Source organism: Oncorhynchus keta, chromosome 17 (assembly GCF_023373465.1).
Source record: "Oncorhynchus keta strain PuntledgeMale-10-30-2019 chromosome 17, Oket_V2, whole genome shotgun sequence".
NCBI lineage: Eukaryota > Metazoa > Chordata > Actinopteri > Salmoniformes > Salmonidae > Oncorhynchus > Oncorhynchus keta.
This window is the reverse complement of record NC_068437.1, coordinates 18,510,853-18,524,345: the sequence shown is the minus strand read 5'-3', so window position 1 is coordinate 18,524,345 and position 13,493 is coordinate 18,510,853. Positions and strand designations below refer to the sequence as shown.

The 13,493-nt window shown below is 50.2% G+C and overlaps 1 protein-coding gene across 1 annotated transcript in view; it reads right to left on the bottom strand.

The window, feature by feature from the left end:
* Positions 1–1,186: 1,186 nt before the first annotated feature.
* LOC118396556 (A-kinase anchor protein 13-like) overlaps positions 1,187–13,493 on the bottom strand; it is a 98,262-nt gene continuing 85,955 nt past the window's right edge. The window contains 11 exon segments of the mRNA XM_052465643.1: positions 1,187–3,932; positions 4,061–4,397; positions 4,667–5,131; positions 5,256–5,306; positions 5,536–5,580; positions 6,123–6,193; positions 6,299–6,345; positions 6,347–6,458; positions 12,249–12,449; positions 12,560–12,642; positions 13,068–13,249. Of these exon segments, the coding sequence (XP_052321603.1) occupies positions 3,874–3,932; positions 4,061–4,397; positions 4,667–5,131; positions 5,256–5,306; positions 5,536–5,580; positions 6,123–6,193; positions 6,299–6,345; positions 6,347–6,458; positions 12,249–12,449; positions 12,560–12,642; positions 13,068–13,249 (1,653 nt within the window). The 3' untranslated portion in view covers positions 1,187–3,873.

Here is a 13,493-nt window from a genome sequence, read left to right as displayed (position 1 = left end):
CTTCCTCCAGATGGAGCAGAATGGCTTGGCTCTTTCACATTACACACCAATCTGCACCAGGAGCTGGAGAAAGGTCACTACTGACTGTGATCAATGCATGATAATATAATCCTTCACAAGCCAAATCTTTGCTGATCTGCTCTGCTCACATTCTAATGGTGTGACAGGTTGCCCAGTCATTCTTCCACTGCAGTGGAGGGAGAGAGGAGGGCATAGGGCCAGGGGATTTGGAAACACTTTGAAAAGGTCATACTAGCAAAGATTAATATGTGGTTTGGTGAAGTTATAATGGCAGACATCTTGTAGGCTGGAGCTCGGGGGCCTTTCGGAATGTATATAGATCTGGACCTGAGTGTGTGACATTTCAGAGAATCTGCCAGAGAATGCTCATTACAGCCAAAGACAACGGTCTGTAATCCTTATCCAAATACCATTATCAATCTGACTTTAAACGTCAAATATGGATACTAATTTGGACAACATAAAATTCAGTAAGACAGGAACTAAAGGGTGGTTAATGGGTTAGTTATACCACTGGTATTTTCATGAGTTAAAAAAATATTTGGATGAACCGTTCTTTTTATGACAAACTTGAGAAAAATGAGTGCATTCTTCTGTCAACACTTGGGATAAGATAAAGATTGGATCTGATTACAAACCATTTTCTTACCTAAAGTCCTGCGTTCCTCCTATGCGCAGTGCGGTATGGTGCAGGCCAGCTGGGCAGGGTCACTTGTCACGGACAAAGGCAGAGCTAGTCACGTCCAGAAGTGGGCTCCGCCACATCCTCTCCCACAGAATCCCTGCTGAAGCCACTCTCAGCCCAAAGAGCTAGCAGTGAGCTGAATGAAGAAGCAAGCTTTATTGAGAAAAAACAGCATATTTCTATCATGTCAATGGAATTGAACCCACCAGCTCAAAGACAGACAACGTCCCCTGCAAAGAAGAACGGCAGAGAGAGAGAGAGAGAAACAACAGGTGGCTAAATCAAACATACCCTCCATGCAGTTGGCATCAGTCAAGTCAATTAAGGCATACATTCACCCAATAACTGAGAAACACGATCCTGTCCTGCCTGACTGACTGGCCATTATGTGTGGTCCAGAGGTACACCAAAGCCATTCTATTCTAGTACAAGCTATTAAAACACGAAAACAAGGGGAGAAAATAGACACAGACACACATCTCAGTTGACAAACAATAATAGTTATTTATTAAGGGGAAAATGAATGTACATTTTATGCCTCCAAAACAGGGAGGACACTGATAAATAAAGCCTCATTATAAAAGCTTAAATTGATCCAAAAATCCACAATCAATACTTTAAAAGTTGAATTTGTACATGACACATATTTACATAATTGTTGCTTTGCCCTTTTTTTATTTATTTTTTTACATGGAATTCAGCAAGAAAATAAAAATTGTGCCTTTTTAGTACAAACAACAGTTTACCTTAAAAGCACTGGTTTACAGTATCACTGTCAAACACACTCCAACCCCTCACAGATGCTGGTTAATAGTGCATTTCAATTTGAGCATATAATATCTTTGCATTTGCCACAATGCGTCATGTACAACATTTCAGAGCTACTGTGTCACTGCTCAACTTCCACACCATAGACGGCCATGACAGTTCATGTTGACGGGATAATTAGCATATATTCCTGGAGGAATATAAAGTGGTAGGATCTACTGTAGGTTCGTTCACACCTGTCAAAAGTGGAATCTGTCTTTTAATGCAAGTCAGTGTGTGAATGACCCAATCAATCAAAATGCCAAATGATCCCTTCCTATGCTTTCACTTTTCTAAAATCACTAAGCAAGGCCATAATACACCATGTTAACGTGGTGATTCACGTTTTATAATCATGACCAGGGGGAATTGTTGTGAGATATCAAGATGACAAATGCCACAGAGTGAATAGTGGTGGGAGAAATTGACAAAGCTCTGTCTGATGGTCAAAAAAAAGGCAAGATTAGCCAAGGCAGAAAAAAATAAGCAGAACAGTTATGAGTTAGTGATTAGCACCATATTTCAGTTTTACAGACAGTCAGGAGAGGGGATGGCCTTGCTGTGCTTTCGCTATCAATTCTGCTCATCGGCAGAAAAGAGAAAGAACATACCTCTGCTGAAATATTAGGCTTTATGCAGCTCTGGTTATACGAATCAAAACCCGAAACTGGAGCGTGGATGGGGGAAAAAAATCTATGAATAAAATCCAGGGACATTAATTATTCTGGACCATTTGAGAGGCACAAGAGAGTTTATGGCACCACAGTCCATCAATACAAGAGCAGACTGCAGGGAAAATAGGGAAATATGGGGTTGTCCAGAGTAAAGGTTCGTTTTGGTTTTAATAAAAGAACAGCCTGTCCCGCAGGCTGATTTATCAGTGTAATTCCAATGGGATTAACAAAGGGAATGGTTGGTCAGGTCTAGATTAATATATTCCAATATCAGCATTCAGATATTACTATGGGAAGATAATCAGAATTTCGGTCCATTCTTGTAAAATAGCTATTCCTTAGTTTCGACTCAGTCTGGGTCATTTGAATGATTGTCACTCAAAGTCAAGGAGAAAGTCTCTTCTCTTGTAACAGAGTGAATATAATCTAAAGTGCTCATCACCTTCAAACCGTGTGTGCCAGTATTGCATTGCAGTGATTGACAAATAAAATGGTTCACAAATTCAAGTGTGCAGTGGAGGAATACAACAAGTACCGCAAATGTTTCTTCTACCCATTCCGCCTGCTGGAACCGTAACAAACAGTTTTCATCATTACATTCAATTGCAAAGTGGACAATTATCTCCCTTACAGACTCTCTTTCTTCCTCATTTGGCTCTCTCGCTCTCTCTGAGACATGCTCATCTTTCTCTCCTCTGCTATAAGCTATTCTTTCTCTTTGCTCGTCTTCCATTTCTCCCAGACTCATTCATCCTCCTGGCATAACTCTGAGTCAGTCATGTTTCCTCTGCCCGGACCTTGAGTCGCTTTTCTTTAGAGAATGTTACCTTTTAGTCATTTTGCAAACACTCTTATCCAGAACAACTTACAGGAGCAATTAGGGTTAAGTGCCTTGCTCAAGGGCAAAACAACAGATTTCTCACCTAAGCAGCTCAGGGATTCAAACCAGCAACCTTTTGATTACTGGCCCAATGCTCTTAACCACTAGGCTACCTGCCACCCATTTGAGTGATTACATTGCATAACTTTTGATGTAGAGTTGATGGGAGAAATTAGCCTCTAGTTCCTTACAGGCGGGAGTGAAGCATTATGGGGCCCAGTGCTAAGCAATACCTTAACAAGTATGACAAGAAACACCATTATATAAGCTTGACTCACTGAACTGGAGTTGTTAAATAGTGTGTATGCTCTCTTTTGTCATTTTGGCTATTAGGGTATACTTGAATTTGCAAAATGCAGAACATTCTATAACAGGTCCCACGGCACCCGCAGATCTTCCCTTCGGATAGAAAATGAATGTTAGCTACTGTATACTTCATGAATGATAAAACTTCCTCTAGCCATGGTATAACTCCTGAAACTGTCCAAATCATATTTGAACACTATCAAAGCCAAGGCAAACCAACCCATGCAAGCCAGTCCAATCCATGCCACATCAGACTTGCAGAATCCTAATTCTGTTCATCCAAAAGTCACAACTCGACACTCCAGAATTGCTGGGAAGCGTCTGCATGTTTCCCTATAAAGGTCACAGGAAATGCTCTAGTTGTACTTCCTGTCCATGGCCATCCCCTTCAGGTCAATGGGGTGCATATCTATCTTCCCACGCTAGTACAGAGTCTGGGCAGTCAGCTGATGCAGTCACTGTGAGTGTGGGGCATTGTGGGATAGTGGAGGACCAAGGAATCAGCAGAAGAAGATTTCTCCATCGGCTTGAAGCTCTGTGACCCCAGTGTTCTGGGGATCTGTGGAGAAGAAAGGTATAATTGAATTAAGAGTACACTGTAACAACATCCCTCAGTGTCTAGCACAGGTAAGTAGACTTTTACCATGGCTCTATTTTCCTTACAAAGACGTGTGCTGCTTGTTGTACCTGGCTGTGATTGCTGTCCCTTCCCCTTCTTCTTCTTCTTCTCCTTCTTGTCCTTGGTCATGGCCAGCTGCATCAGGCGGTTGGGGATTTGGTTCTGGCCCTCTGTGCTGCTCTGGGCCTTAGAGCTGGCGTTGGAGGAAGAGGACGAGAAGGGGTTCAGGTTCTTCCCTTTCCTCTTGGAGCCCATCCTGAGAAAGGGTTCTTTGGTGGCGGGGGAGGAGGACAGCTCTGCCTCCCCTCCACCAGGCTCTTTATCCAGAGAGGTGGAACTCTGGAACTTCATGGACTCCTCTGAGGTGGTGGAGGGCGTCCGCTGGGTCCTGTGTGCCTGCTCTGCCTACCGATCAAATCAAACACCACGCAACGAGAAAAATAGTTAGCTTTAGGATTAGAACCTCAGGCTTGAGCCCAGGTGGAGGTTAGGGTCAGCAGTAAGTAAAGGGTTATTCTAAGGGCATCACTAAATAATGTATGTGTAGTCATCTGTGGTAAAAACGCTGTCACATAATAGCAGTTACGTCCTTTCTGGAGCGCAGTAGTATAAGGTGGCAGACGGAGAGCAATGAGCAGCACGGTGGTATTGCAGAACCAACTGTTCTAGCTCACCTCAGCCTTTTTCATCTGCTCCACCATCTCAGCCTCCCGCCGCAGAGTATCCCTGTCTCTGTCCAGCTTCCTCTGGGCGTCCCTCAGCCTCTCCAGATCCCTCTGATACTCCTCCTTCCTCTTCTGCAGCTCCTGCCTCTCCTCATCCAGCTGCCCGCGCCTCCTCAACGTCTCCTCGTCCTGCTCTTTCACCTGCGCCTCCCTGTCGCTCAGCCCCGACTCCCTCACCTCCCACTCCCTCTCTCTCCTCCTCCTCTCGTCGGCGTGGGCCGCCTGCTGGCGCTGCAGGTTGGCCACCTCCTGCCTCTGCTTCTCCAGGCTGCGCTGCTTCTCCTGCTCGATCAGGGAGTTGGGCCGCGAGGAGGAGGAGGACAGGGAGGAGGTGGAGGAGTGGCGGGAGGCTGGCCGCTCAGCCAGAGCATGACGCTGGTCCTCGATGAAGGTGTCCTGCTGAACCACCACTGCCTGCAGAGCACACACGGATGTAAACAGTTGTATCCCCTATACTAATGGATCGCGTGTGTGTCTGTGTGCCTGGTTAGCAGCTCTTTGTGGTCTAGAGAGGAGATGTGAGGAAGAGTGTTCGTACCTGCAGCGTGTTGAGGAGATCATGGAGATATGTGACACTGTGGAGGACCTGCTATTAGTCAGGAAGAGAGATGATAAAACACTTCACTTCTGCATATGGTTACACAGTAGGTACACATGCAATAAAATACTTCCTATGAAATAACCTACTGCATAGTGCTGTCCAGCAGAGACTAGAGAGGCGTGGGAGCAAGTAGTAATGCCTCTCTCACACAGCCATTTAGTCAGTCAGGGATGTACAGTATGCTGGTAGTGTAACATAGCGTGGGAGTCAGACCTACCTCACTGTTCCTCTTGAGCAGCAGCAATAGGTTGTTGTTGCCCCCCTGTGGATGAAGACAAGCACAGCTGCAGTTAGTTACTGAGATATTAAGGAGCTACTGAGGCGAGGGGCCATGTTAATCACCCCCTCGGAGGAAGAGCTTGATCCCACCTGCCTGCCGGAGAGGCCTGGGCCTGAGCAAAGGAGATTACAGGCGTTCAAAGCACAAGACTGCTCCCACACAGCCCGGCCCAGGGCATCACCTAGCCTAATGGAGCCTTAACGATATGGACTTCCTCAGCTTAGCTCAGACCTCAGTCCAGGGCCCAGGGCCGGGCTAATGTCTGTCTGTTAATGTCAGTGGTGGTGATGGGCAGAAGCAGGCCTATTGAGACACAGCTCAGTTTAAATCCCTTCTGATGGCATGGGTTAGGAGAGTTCAAAAGAATGTAAAGTTCATGCACAAAGTGCACTGTGTGTGCGTGGTGTGTGTGTGTGTATGTGTGTGGTGCGTGTGCATTGTGGTGGGTGGGTGTGTGTTGTGCGTGCATCCTTCACTGTGGCTCACTCACACACACACACATCTCTGAGCTTAGTTGTAATTACCTTCTTCAACACACTGTCTGACTCAGTCCTCCGAAGGTCTAATGAGTCCTCCCCCTCTTCTTTCTCTCCGTCTGGAATGAAAAAGAGGACACCTTTAGCACACAGCTACTGTTAACCAGTGAGCTGCAGTTCGACAGCCAGTCAGGGTACATCGGAAGAAAGGGAGGTGTTCTTACTCTTGGAGATGTTCATCTGGTGGCTGTCGAAGCCTCCGAAGGTCTCAGCGACGAGGCAGACAAACCGGCCCCACACTACCCCCGATGCATCCTGGGTACTGGACACCCTGCCCCACGGCCCCGCCCAGACTGCCATTCACCAGCACATGGAGAGTCTCCACTGAAACGAAACAAACAAACAAACCCGTGAAGATAGGTCCTGCACTCTGGTGTAAAGGGCTACAGAGATCATTGCGGCGTGGTTTGCATTTTTTCATGCTGAGGGCGGGGAGAGGGCAGGCGGTCAGACAACTGCAGGATTAATATATTTGGAAACAATAGTCTTTCCGCCTTGTATGTGTTAGCCTACATATTGTATTAAAATAACATGTTTTTCACGTTATTCATACACTCTCAGAATTCGCTGCTTCAACTTCAGTAGCCTACCTCTCCTAGTGTGGCGTGTGAGATCAAGTGTGCCTAGTGTATGTGTGGTCTCAATGAAATAGAGTAGGTTGCCTATGCATGGGCGGAACATCAGACAGCGGTTATCTTTCCAAGGAAATGAACTTAACTATGATCAGGCTGTGGTTTACTACAGTGTCTGGAAATAAATATTGATAACGGAAAGAAGTGGACGAGCTGCAGTCAAAACATTTGATCATCCAATTCATGTGGTTTTTCTGCAAGTGAGGACCATGTTAGGATTTATGTAAGATGTTCTCAAGACATTTGTTTTACCAGACGTCAAACCATTATAAGTAAAGTAGTGGTATGGTGGTTTTAAAGTAAGTAGTAGTAGTTCATCTTCAAATATGAGGTAATCAGTTCTTCTGAATATTCTCTCATCATTGATTTCATTGACTAATTTCAGCAATTTGAGTTTTTCTTGAGTGTATCTGGTATTTTATTAGGTTCCCCATTAGGTGTTGCGAAAACAGCAGCTTCTCCTCCTGGGGTCCACAGAAAACATTAATAGACAAGAACAGCCCAGGAGGAGATGTGCGCAAAGCATGCATATGGGCTACCATGGTGAATGAGCGTTTTCAATAAATATTGGTTACTCCTTTATCTGACTCTGGCAATATCCAAATATGCCAAACGTAGCGCAAGTGTCCCGCACTTATCAGACTTGCTGCTTCAAGTTCAGAAGCCGTACAGCACATGCGAGATCTGGTGCGCGTGTGGTCTCAATCAAATAGCCTACAGTAGAGGCTATAGCCTATGTATGGGTGGAGAAGCATCGGGCAGTTATCTTTCCAGGGACATCAACTTCCTAAATATGATTAGCCTATAGTTTACTACATTGCCTAGACATACATATTAATAACTCACATTTGTCCCCGTCTGGAACTCACTCCGCTCCTAAAAGGTTGGCTATAAGACATAGCCCTCATCTAGCCTATTGGCTGATATAGCCCAGTAATCCCGATGGCCTAATATAATAAGCCACGTGAGAATATCTGGTAATTTAACCTATTTCTTTGGTTATTTTTCCACTTTTTGTTTTTGCATATTTTGTATACATTTTATATATATTTTGCCATGGCTGGCAAGTGACCTGTGTCACATACGCCTAAATAACATTGCAAGACAGCGGTTGGGTTCAGCGGATGGGAGTGTGGGACAGGAGTTCTTGCAGGAGCGGATGCAGGAGTTGGGCAGAAAGCCAGCAGGAGGGTGTGGGGCGGTGCGGGGAGCGGGCGGATGCGGGATGATTAAAAAGAGGAGCGGCGGATGCGGGACTAAAAGCAGAGGGAGCGGCGGGTGGGACTAAAAGCAGAGGAGCGGCGGGTGTGGGACTAAAAGCAGAGGGAGCGCGCGGGTGTGGGACTAAAAGCAGAGGAGCGGCGGGTGTGGGACTAAAAGCAGAGGGAGCGGCGGGTGTGGGACTAAAAGCAGAGGGAGCGGTGGGTGTGGGACTAAAAGCAGAGGGAGCGGCGGGTGTGGGACTAAAAGCAGAGGGAGCGGCGGGTGTGGGACTAAAAGCAGAGGAGCGGCGGTGTGGGACTAAAAAAGCAGAGCGGCGGGTGTGGGACTAAAAGCAGAGGGAGCGGTGGGTGTGGGACTAAAAGCAGAGGGAGCGGCGGGTGTGGGACTAAAAGCAGAGGGAGCGGATGCGGGACTGCGGGTGTGGGACTAAAAGCAGAGGGAGCGGGTGCGGGACTAAAAAGCAGAGGGACGGATAAAAGCAGAGGAGCGGCGGGTGTGGGACTAAAAGCAGAGGAGCGGTGGGTGTGGGACTAAAAGCAGAGGGAGCGGCGGGTGTGGGACTAAAAGCAGAGGGAGCGGCGGGTGTGGGACTAAAAGCAGAGGGAGCGGCGGATGCGGGACTAAAAGCAGAGGGAGCGGCGGGTGTGGGACTAAAAGCAGAGGGAGCGGCGGGTGTGGGACTAAAAGCAGAGGGAGCGGCGGGTGTGGGACTCAAAAGCAGGGAGCGGCGGATGCGGGACTAAAAGCAGAGGAGGAGCGGGTGTGGCATTCAAAGCAGAGGGAGCGGCGGGTGCGGGATTCAAAGCAGAGGGAGCGGCGGGTGTGGGATTAAAAGCAGAGGGAGCGGCGGGTGTGGGACTAAAAGCAGAGGGAGCGGCGGGTGCGGGATTCAAAGCAGAGGGAGCGGCGGGTGCGGGATTAAAAGCAGAGGGAGCGGCGGGTACGGCATTCAAAGCAGAGGGAGCGGCGGGTGCGGGATTCAAAGCAGAGGGAGCGGCGGGTGCGGGATTCAAAGCAGAGGGAGCAGCGGGTACGGGACTAAAAGCAGAGGGAGCGGCGGGTGCGGCATTCAAAGCAGAGGAGCGGCGGGTGTGGGACTAAAAGCAGAGGAGCGGTGGGTGTGGGACTAAAAGCAGAGGGAGCGGCGGGTGTGGGACTAAAAGCAGAGGAGCGGCGGGTGTGGGACTAAAAGCAGAGGGAGCGGCGGATGCGGGACTAAAAGCAGAGGGAGCGGCGGGTGGGGACTAAAAGCAGAGGGAGCGGCGGGTGTGGCATTCAAAGCAGAGGGGAGCGGCGGGTGCGGGATTCAAAGCAGAGGGAGCGGCGGGTGTGGGACTAAAAGCAGAGGGAGCGGCGGGTGTGGGGACTAAAATCAGCGGGTGCGGGATTCAAAGCAGAGGGGAGCGGCGGGAACGGCATTCAAAGCAGAGGAGCGGCGGGTGCGGGATTCAAAGCAGGGGGAGCGGCGGGTGCGGGATTCAAAGCAGAGGGAGCAGCGGGTATGGGACTAAAAGCAGAGGGAGCGGGTGCGGCATTCAAAGCAGAGGGAGCGGCGGGTACGGCATTCAAAGCAGAGGGAGCGGCGGGTACGGCATTCAAAGCAGAGGGAGCGGCGGGTGCGGGACTAAAAGCAGAGGAGCGGCGGGTGCGGGATTCAAAGCAGAGGGAGCAGGGGTGTGGGACTAAAAGCAGAGGAGCGGCGGGTGCGGGATTCAAAGCAGAGGGGAGCGGCGTACGGCATTCAAAGCAGAGGGATTCAAAGCAGAGGGAGCAGCGGGTACGGCATTCAAAGCAGAGGAGTGGCGGGTGCGGGACTAAAAGCAGAGGGAGCGGCGGGTGCGGGATGAAAAGCAGGGAGCGGCGGGTGCGGGATCAAAGCAGAGGAGCGGCGGGTGCGGGACTAAAAAGCAGAGAGGGAGCTGCGGGACTAAAAGCAGAGGAGCGGCGGGTGCGGGACTAAAAGCAGTGGGAGGCGGCGGGTGCGGGATGAAAAGCAGAGGGAGCGGCGGGTGCGGGACTAAAAGCAGAAAGCGGCGGGTGCGGGATTCAAAGCAGAGGGAGTACGGCATTCAAAGCAGAGGGAGCGGGTGCGGGATTCAAAGCAGAGGAGCAGCGGGTGTACGGCATTCAAAGCAGAGGGAGCGGCGGGTGCGGGACTAAAAGCAGAGGGAGCGGCGGGAGCGGGATGAAAAGCAGTGGGAGCGGCAGGTGCGGGATAAAAGCAGAGGGAGCGGCGGTGCGGGACTAAAAGCAGGGAGCAGCGGCTGACGGGACTAAAAGCAGAGGAGCGGCGGGTGTGGGACTAAAAGCAGAGGGAGCGGCGGGTGCGGGATTCAAAGCAGGGAGCGGCAGGTGCGGGATTCAAAGCAGAGGGGGAGCAGACGGCATTCAAAGCAGATGGGGAGCGGCGGGTGCGGGACTAAAAGCAGAGGAGCGGCGGGTGCGGGACTAAAAGCAGAGGAGCGGCGGGTGCGGGACTAAAAGCAGAGGGAGCGGCGGGTGCGGCATTCAAAGCAGAGGGAGCGGCGGGTGCGGGATTCAAAGCAGAGGGAGCAGCGGGTACGGCATTCAAAGCAGAGGGAGCGGCGGGTGCGGGACTAAAAGCAGAGGGAGCGGCGGGTGCGGGACTAAAAGCAGAGGGAGCGGCGGGTGCGGGATTAAAAGTAGTGGGAGCGGCAGGTGCGGGATTCAAAGCAGAGGGAGCAGCGGGTGCGGGATTCAAAAAAGCAGTGGGAGCGGGGGTGCGGGATTAAAAGCAGTGGGAGCGGCGGGTGCGGGATTAAAAGCAGAGGAGCGGCGGGTGCGGGATTAAAAGCAGTGGGAGCGGCAGGTGCGGGACTAAAAGCAGAGGGAGCGGCAGGTGCGGCATTCAAAGCAGAGGGAGCGGCAGGTGCGGGACTAAAAGCAGAGGGGAGCGGCGGGTGCGGCATTCAAAGCAGAGGGAGCGCGGGTGCGGGATTCAAAGCAGAGGTGCGGGACTAAAAGCAGAGGGAGCGGCAGGTGCGGCATTCAAAGCAGCAGGTGCGGGACTAAAAGCAGAGGGAGCGGCAGGTGCATTCAAAGCAGAGGGAGCGGCGGGTGCGGGATTCAAAGCAGAGGGAGCGGCAGGTGCGGTACTAAAAGCAGGGAGCGGCGGTGCGGCATTCAAAGCAGGGGAGCGGCAGGTGCGGGATTCAAAGCAGAGGGGAGCGTGCGGCATTCAAAGGACTAAAAGCAGAGGAGCGGGCGGCAGGTGCGGCATTCAAAGCAGAGGGAGCGGCAGGTGCGGGACTAAAAGCAGAGGGAGCGGCGTGTGCGGCATTCAAAGCAGAGGGAGCGGCGGGTGCGGGATTCAAAGCAGAGGGAGCGGCAGGTGCGGGATTCAAAGCAGAGGGAGCGGCAGGTGCGGGATTAAAAGCAGTGGGAGCGGCGGGTGCGGGATTAAAAGCAGTGGGAGCGGGCGGTGCGGGATGAAAAGCAGTGGGAGCGGGCGGTGCGGGATTAAAAGCAGTGGGAGCGGGCGGTGCGGGATGAAAAACAGGAGGGAGCGGGCAGTGCGGGATGAAAAGCAGTGGGAGTGGGCGGTGCGGGATGAAGAAATCAGGCCCGCGCAGACCTCTACTCTGGTGCTGTATTCTTGCAGTGCCGTGACATAAAATCATTCATTCGTGTGCTGTTTATCATTGCTATTTGCCAGGTCTTGTGACCATTGCCTGGTTACATGTACGCACACGCACACACATCGTACTGTACGATTTCAGTAAAGACTACTACACACACTACTCTATCAGCTGAAGCAACCCGGTCAGACCTACATAAACTGGCTTACTTAGGGAGGAGAAAAGGAGGAAAATATCAATATCTGGCCCATTACTCAACCTGCAGCATTAAAGCAATCCATTTGTTTTCTTTCTACACTGCTGAATCAGATTACACTTATGCATTGATTCCATCCCTGTCTGCAGAGGAAAAACAAGGATATAAATAACTATGACAAGTAACCATATATCACTCTGACTTAGGTCAAAAACGTGTTTTCAGCAATATTCTGTAATCTCTCTGCCCTGGTCTTTCAGCTGCTACTGGCATTATATTATATAAAGGGGATTTTCAGGTAATTCCCTGATTACTTCTGATTGGTTCTCTGTGTCTTCAGGGGAAAATCACTGGTTGGGCCATGTGACCAAGTAATTCAATAGGTCACCAGTGATTGGATAAAGGGTCACCTGTGTTGTGTGTGTGTGGTCTCTGGGCAGCCGACCGTCCACTCTTGACTCACCTTCCCTCAGGGCATCCTTCATGATGGGCTCTCCCTTGGTGACGTAGTCTGGGGTGGCTCTGAACAGCATCTTGGTCCTGATGGACTGGGCTGGGCTGGTCTCCTCCGCCTGGCCGCTGCCTCCCTCACACATGTCCCTGAACACCTTAACCTTCTCCTCCAACAGACACACGATCTGCTCGTCCTTCTTCCTCAGCAGCTCTGAGAGGAACAGACAGACAGAGACCCATTGTGGTTATGACCCGTCTATCACGCCACTGACCACCGCTTTGGAACAAATGGTTAGCAGAACAAAAGAGAACCGGTTTTACCTCTCATCTCCCGCGCTTTGGTCTCCAGCAGTCTCTTGTCTTCCTCCGTCTCACTGGGGATTCCCTCATCGTCATCCTTCTCTCTGTTCACATACACAATCAGTTATCAATCAAACCATTTGCACTGCATGGGGAAAAAAACAATGTAAAAAAAACATTTTTTTTGTAAACTAACACTCGCGTCTTTACTTTTTTCCCTACTAGCACTGACTTTGCTTATAGCTTCTTTATTGAGGAGAAATGTACTTACAATGACTGTGATATGTGGTTGTCCCACCTAGCTATCGTAAAATGAACGCACTAACCGTAATTCACTCTGGATAAGAGCATCTGCTAAATGACTCAAATGTCAAAGTAAATGTAGTGTCAAGCTAATATGCTCTATACTGTATCTGTGGATATACAATGTGTGTGACATATTCAAGAATAATAGAATTGCTGTGGTCTGAGAGGCTTCTCCCATTCAAGTATTTCTATATCCATGTGTGTTCCTGTCTAACTGACTCACATGGAGTGCATGGCGTCCTGTATGAGCTGCATCCAGGTGTTGCGTTCCTCCTTGGTGCTGGCCAATACCTCCACCATCTCTGGCTTCTCTATGCCTGCTGTGATCAGGAAGAGACCCCTCTCCTCGTTAGCCACCTCCCGCACAATCAGCTTCTGCAGGGAGATCACCGTGGACCGCTGGTCCTGAGGGATGGGAGAGAGGGGTGGAGGGGAAAGACAGAGGGAGGAAGGAGGGAGAGGCGGGAAGGAGCGGGAGGAAGGAGGTGAAAGGATGTTTAGACCAGTGGGAGGTTTCTATGGAAGACACTATGGGGAAATGCAATGTTTAACCCAAGGAAAAGGGAACTGAATGAAAACTCCAATCTCCACTGAACAATTAAAAAAACTGCAGGACAGCAAAGTGTAACCATGCCAATGTCATTAAAAC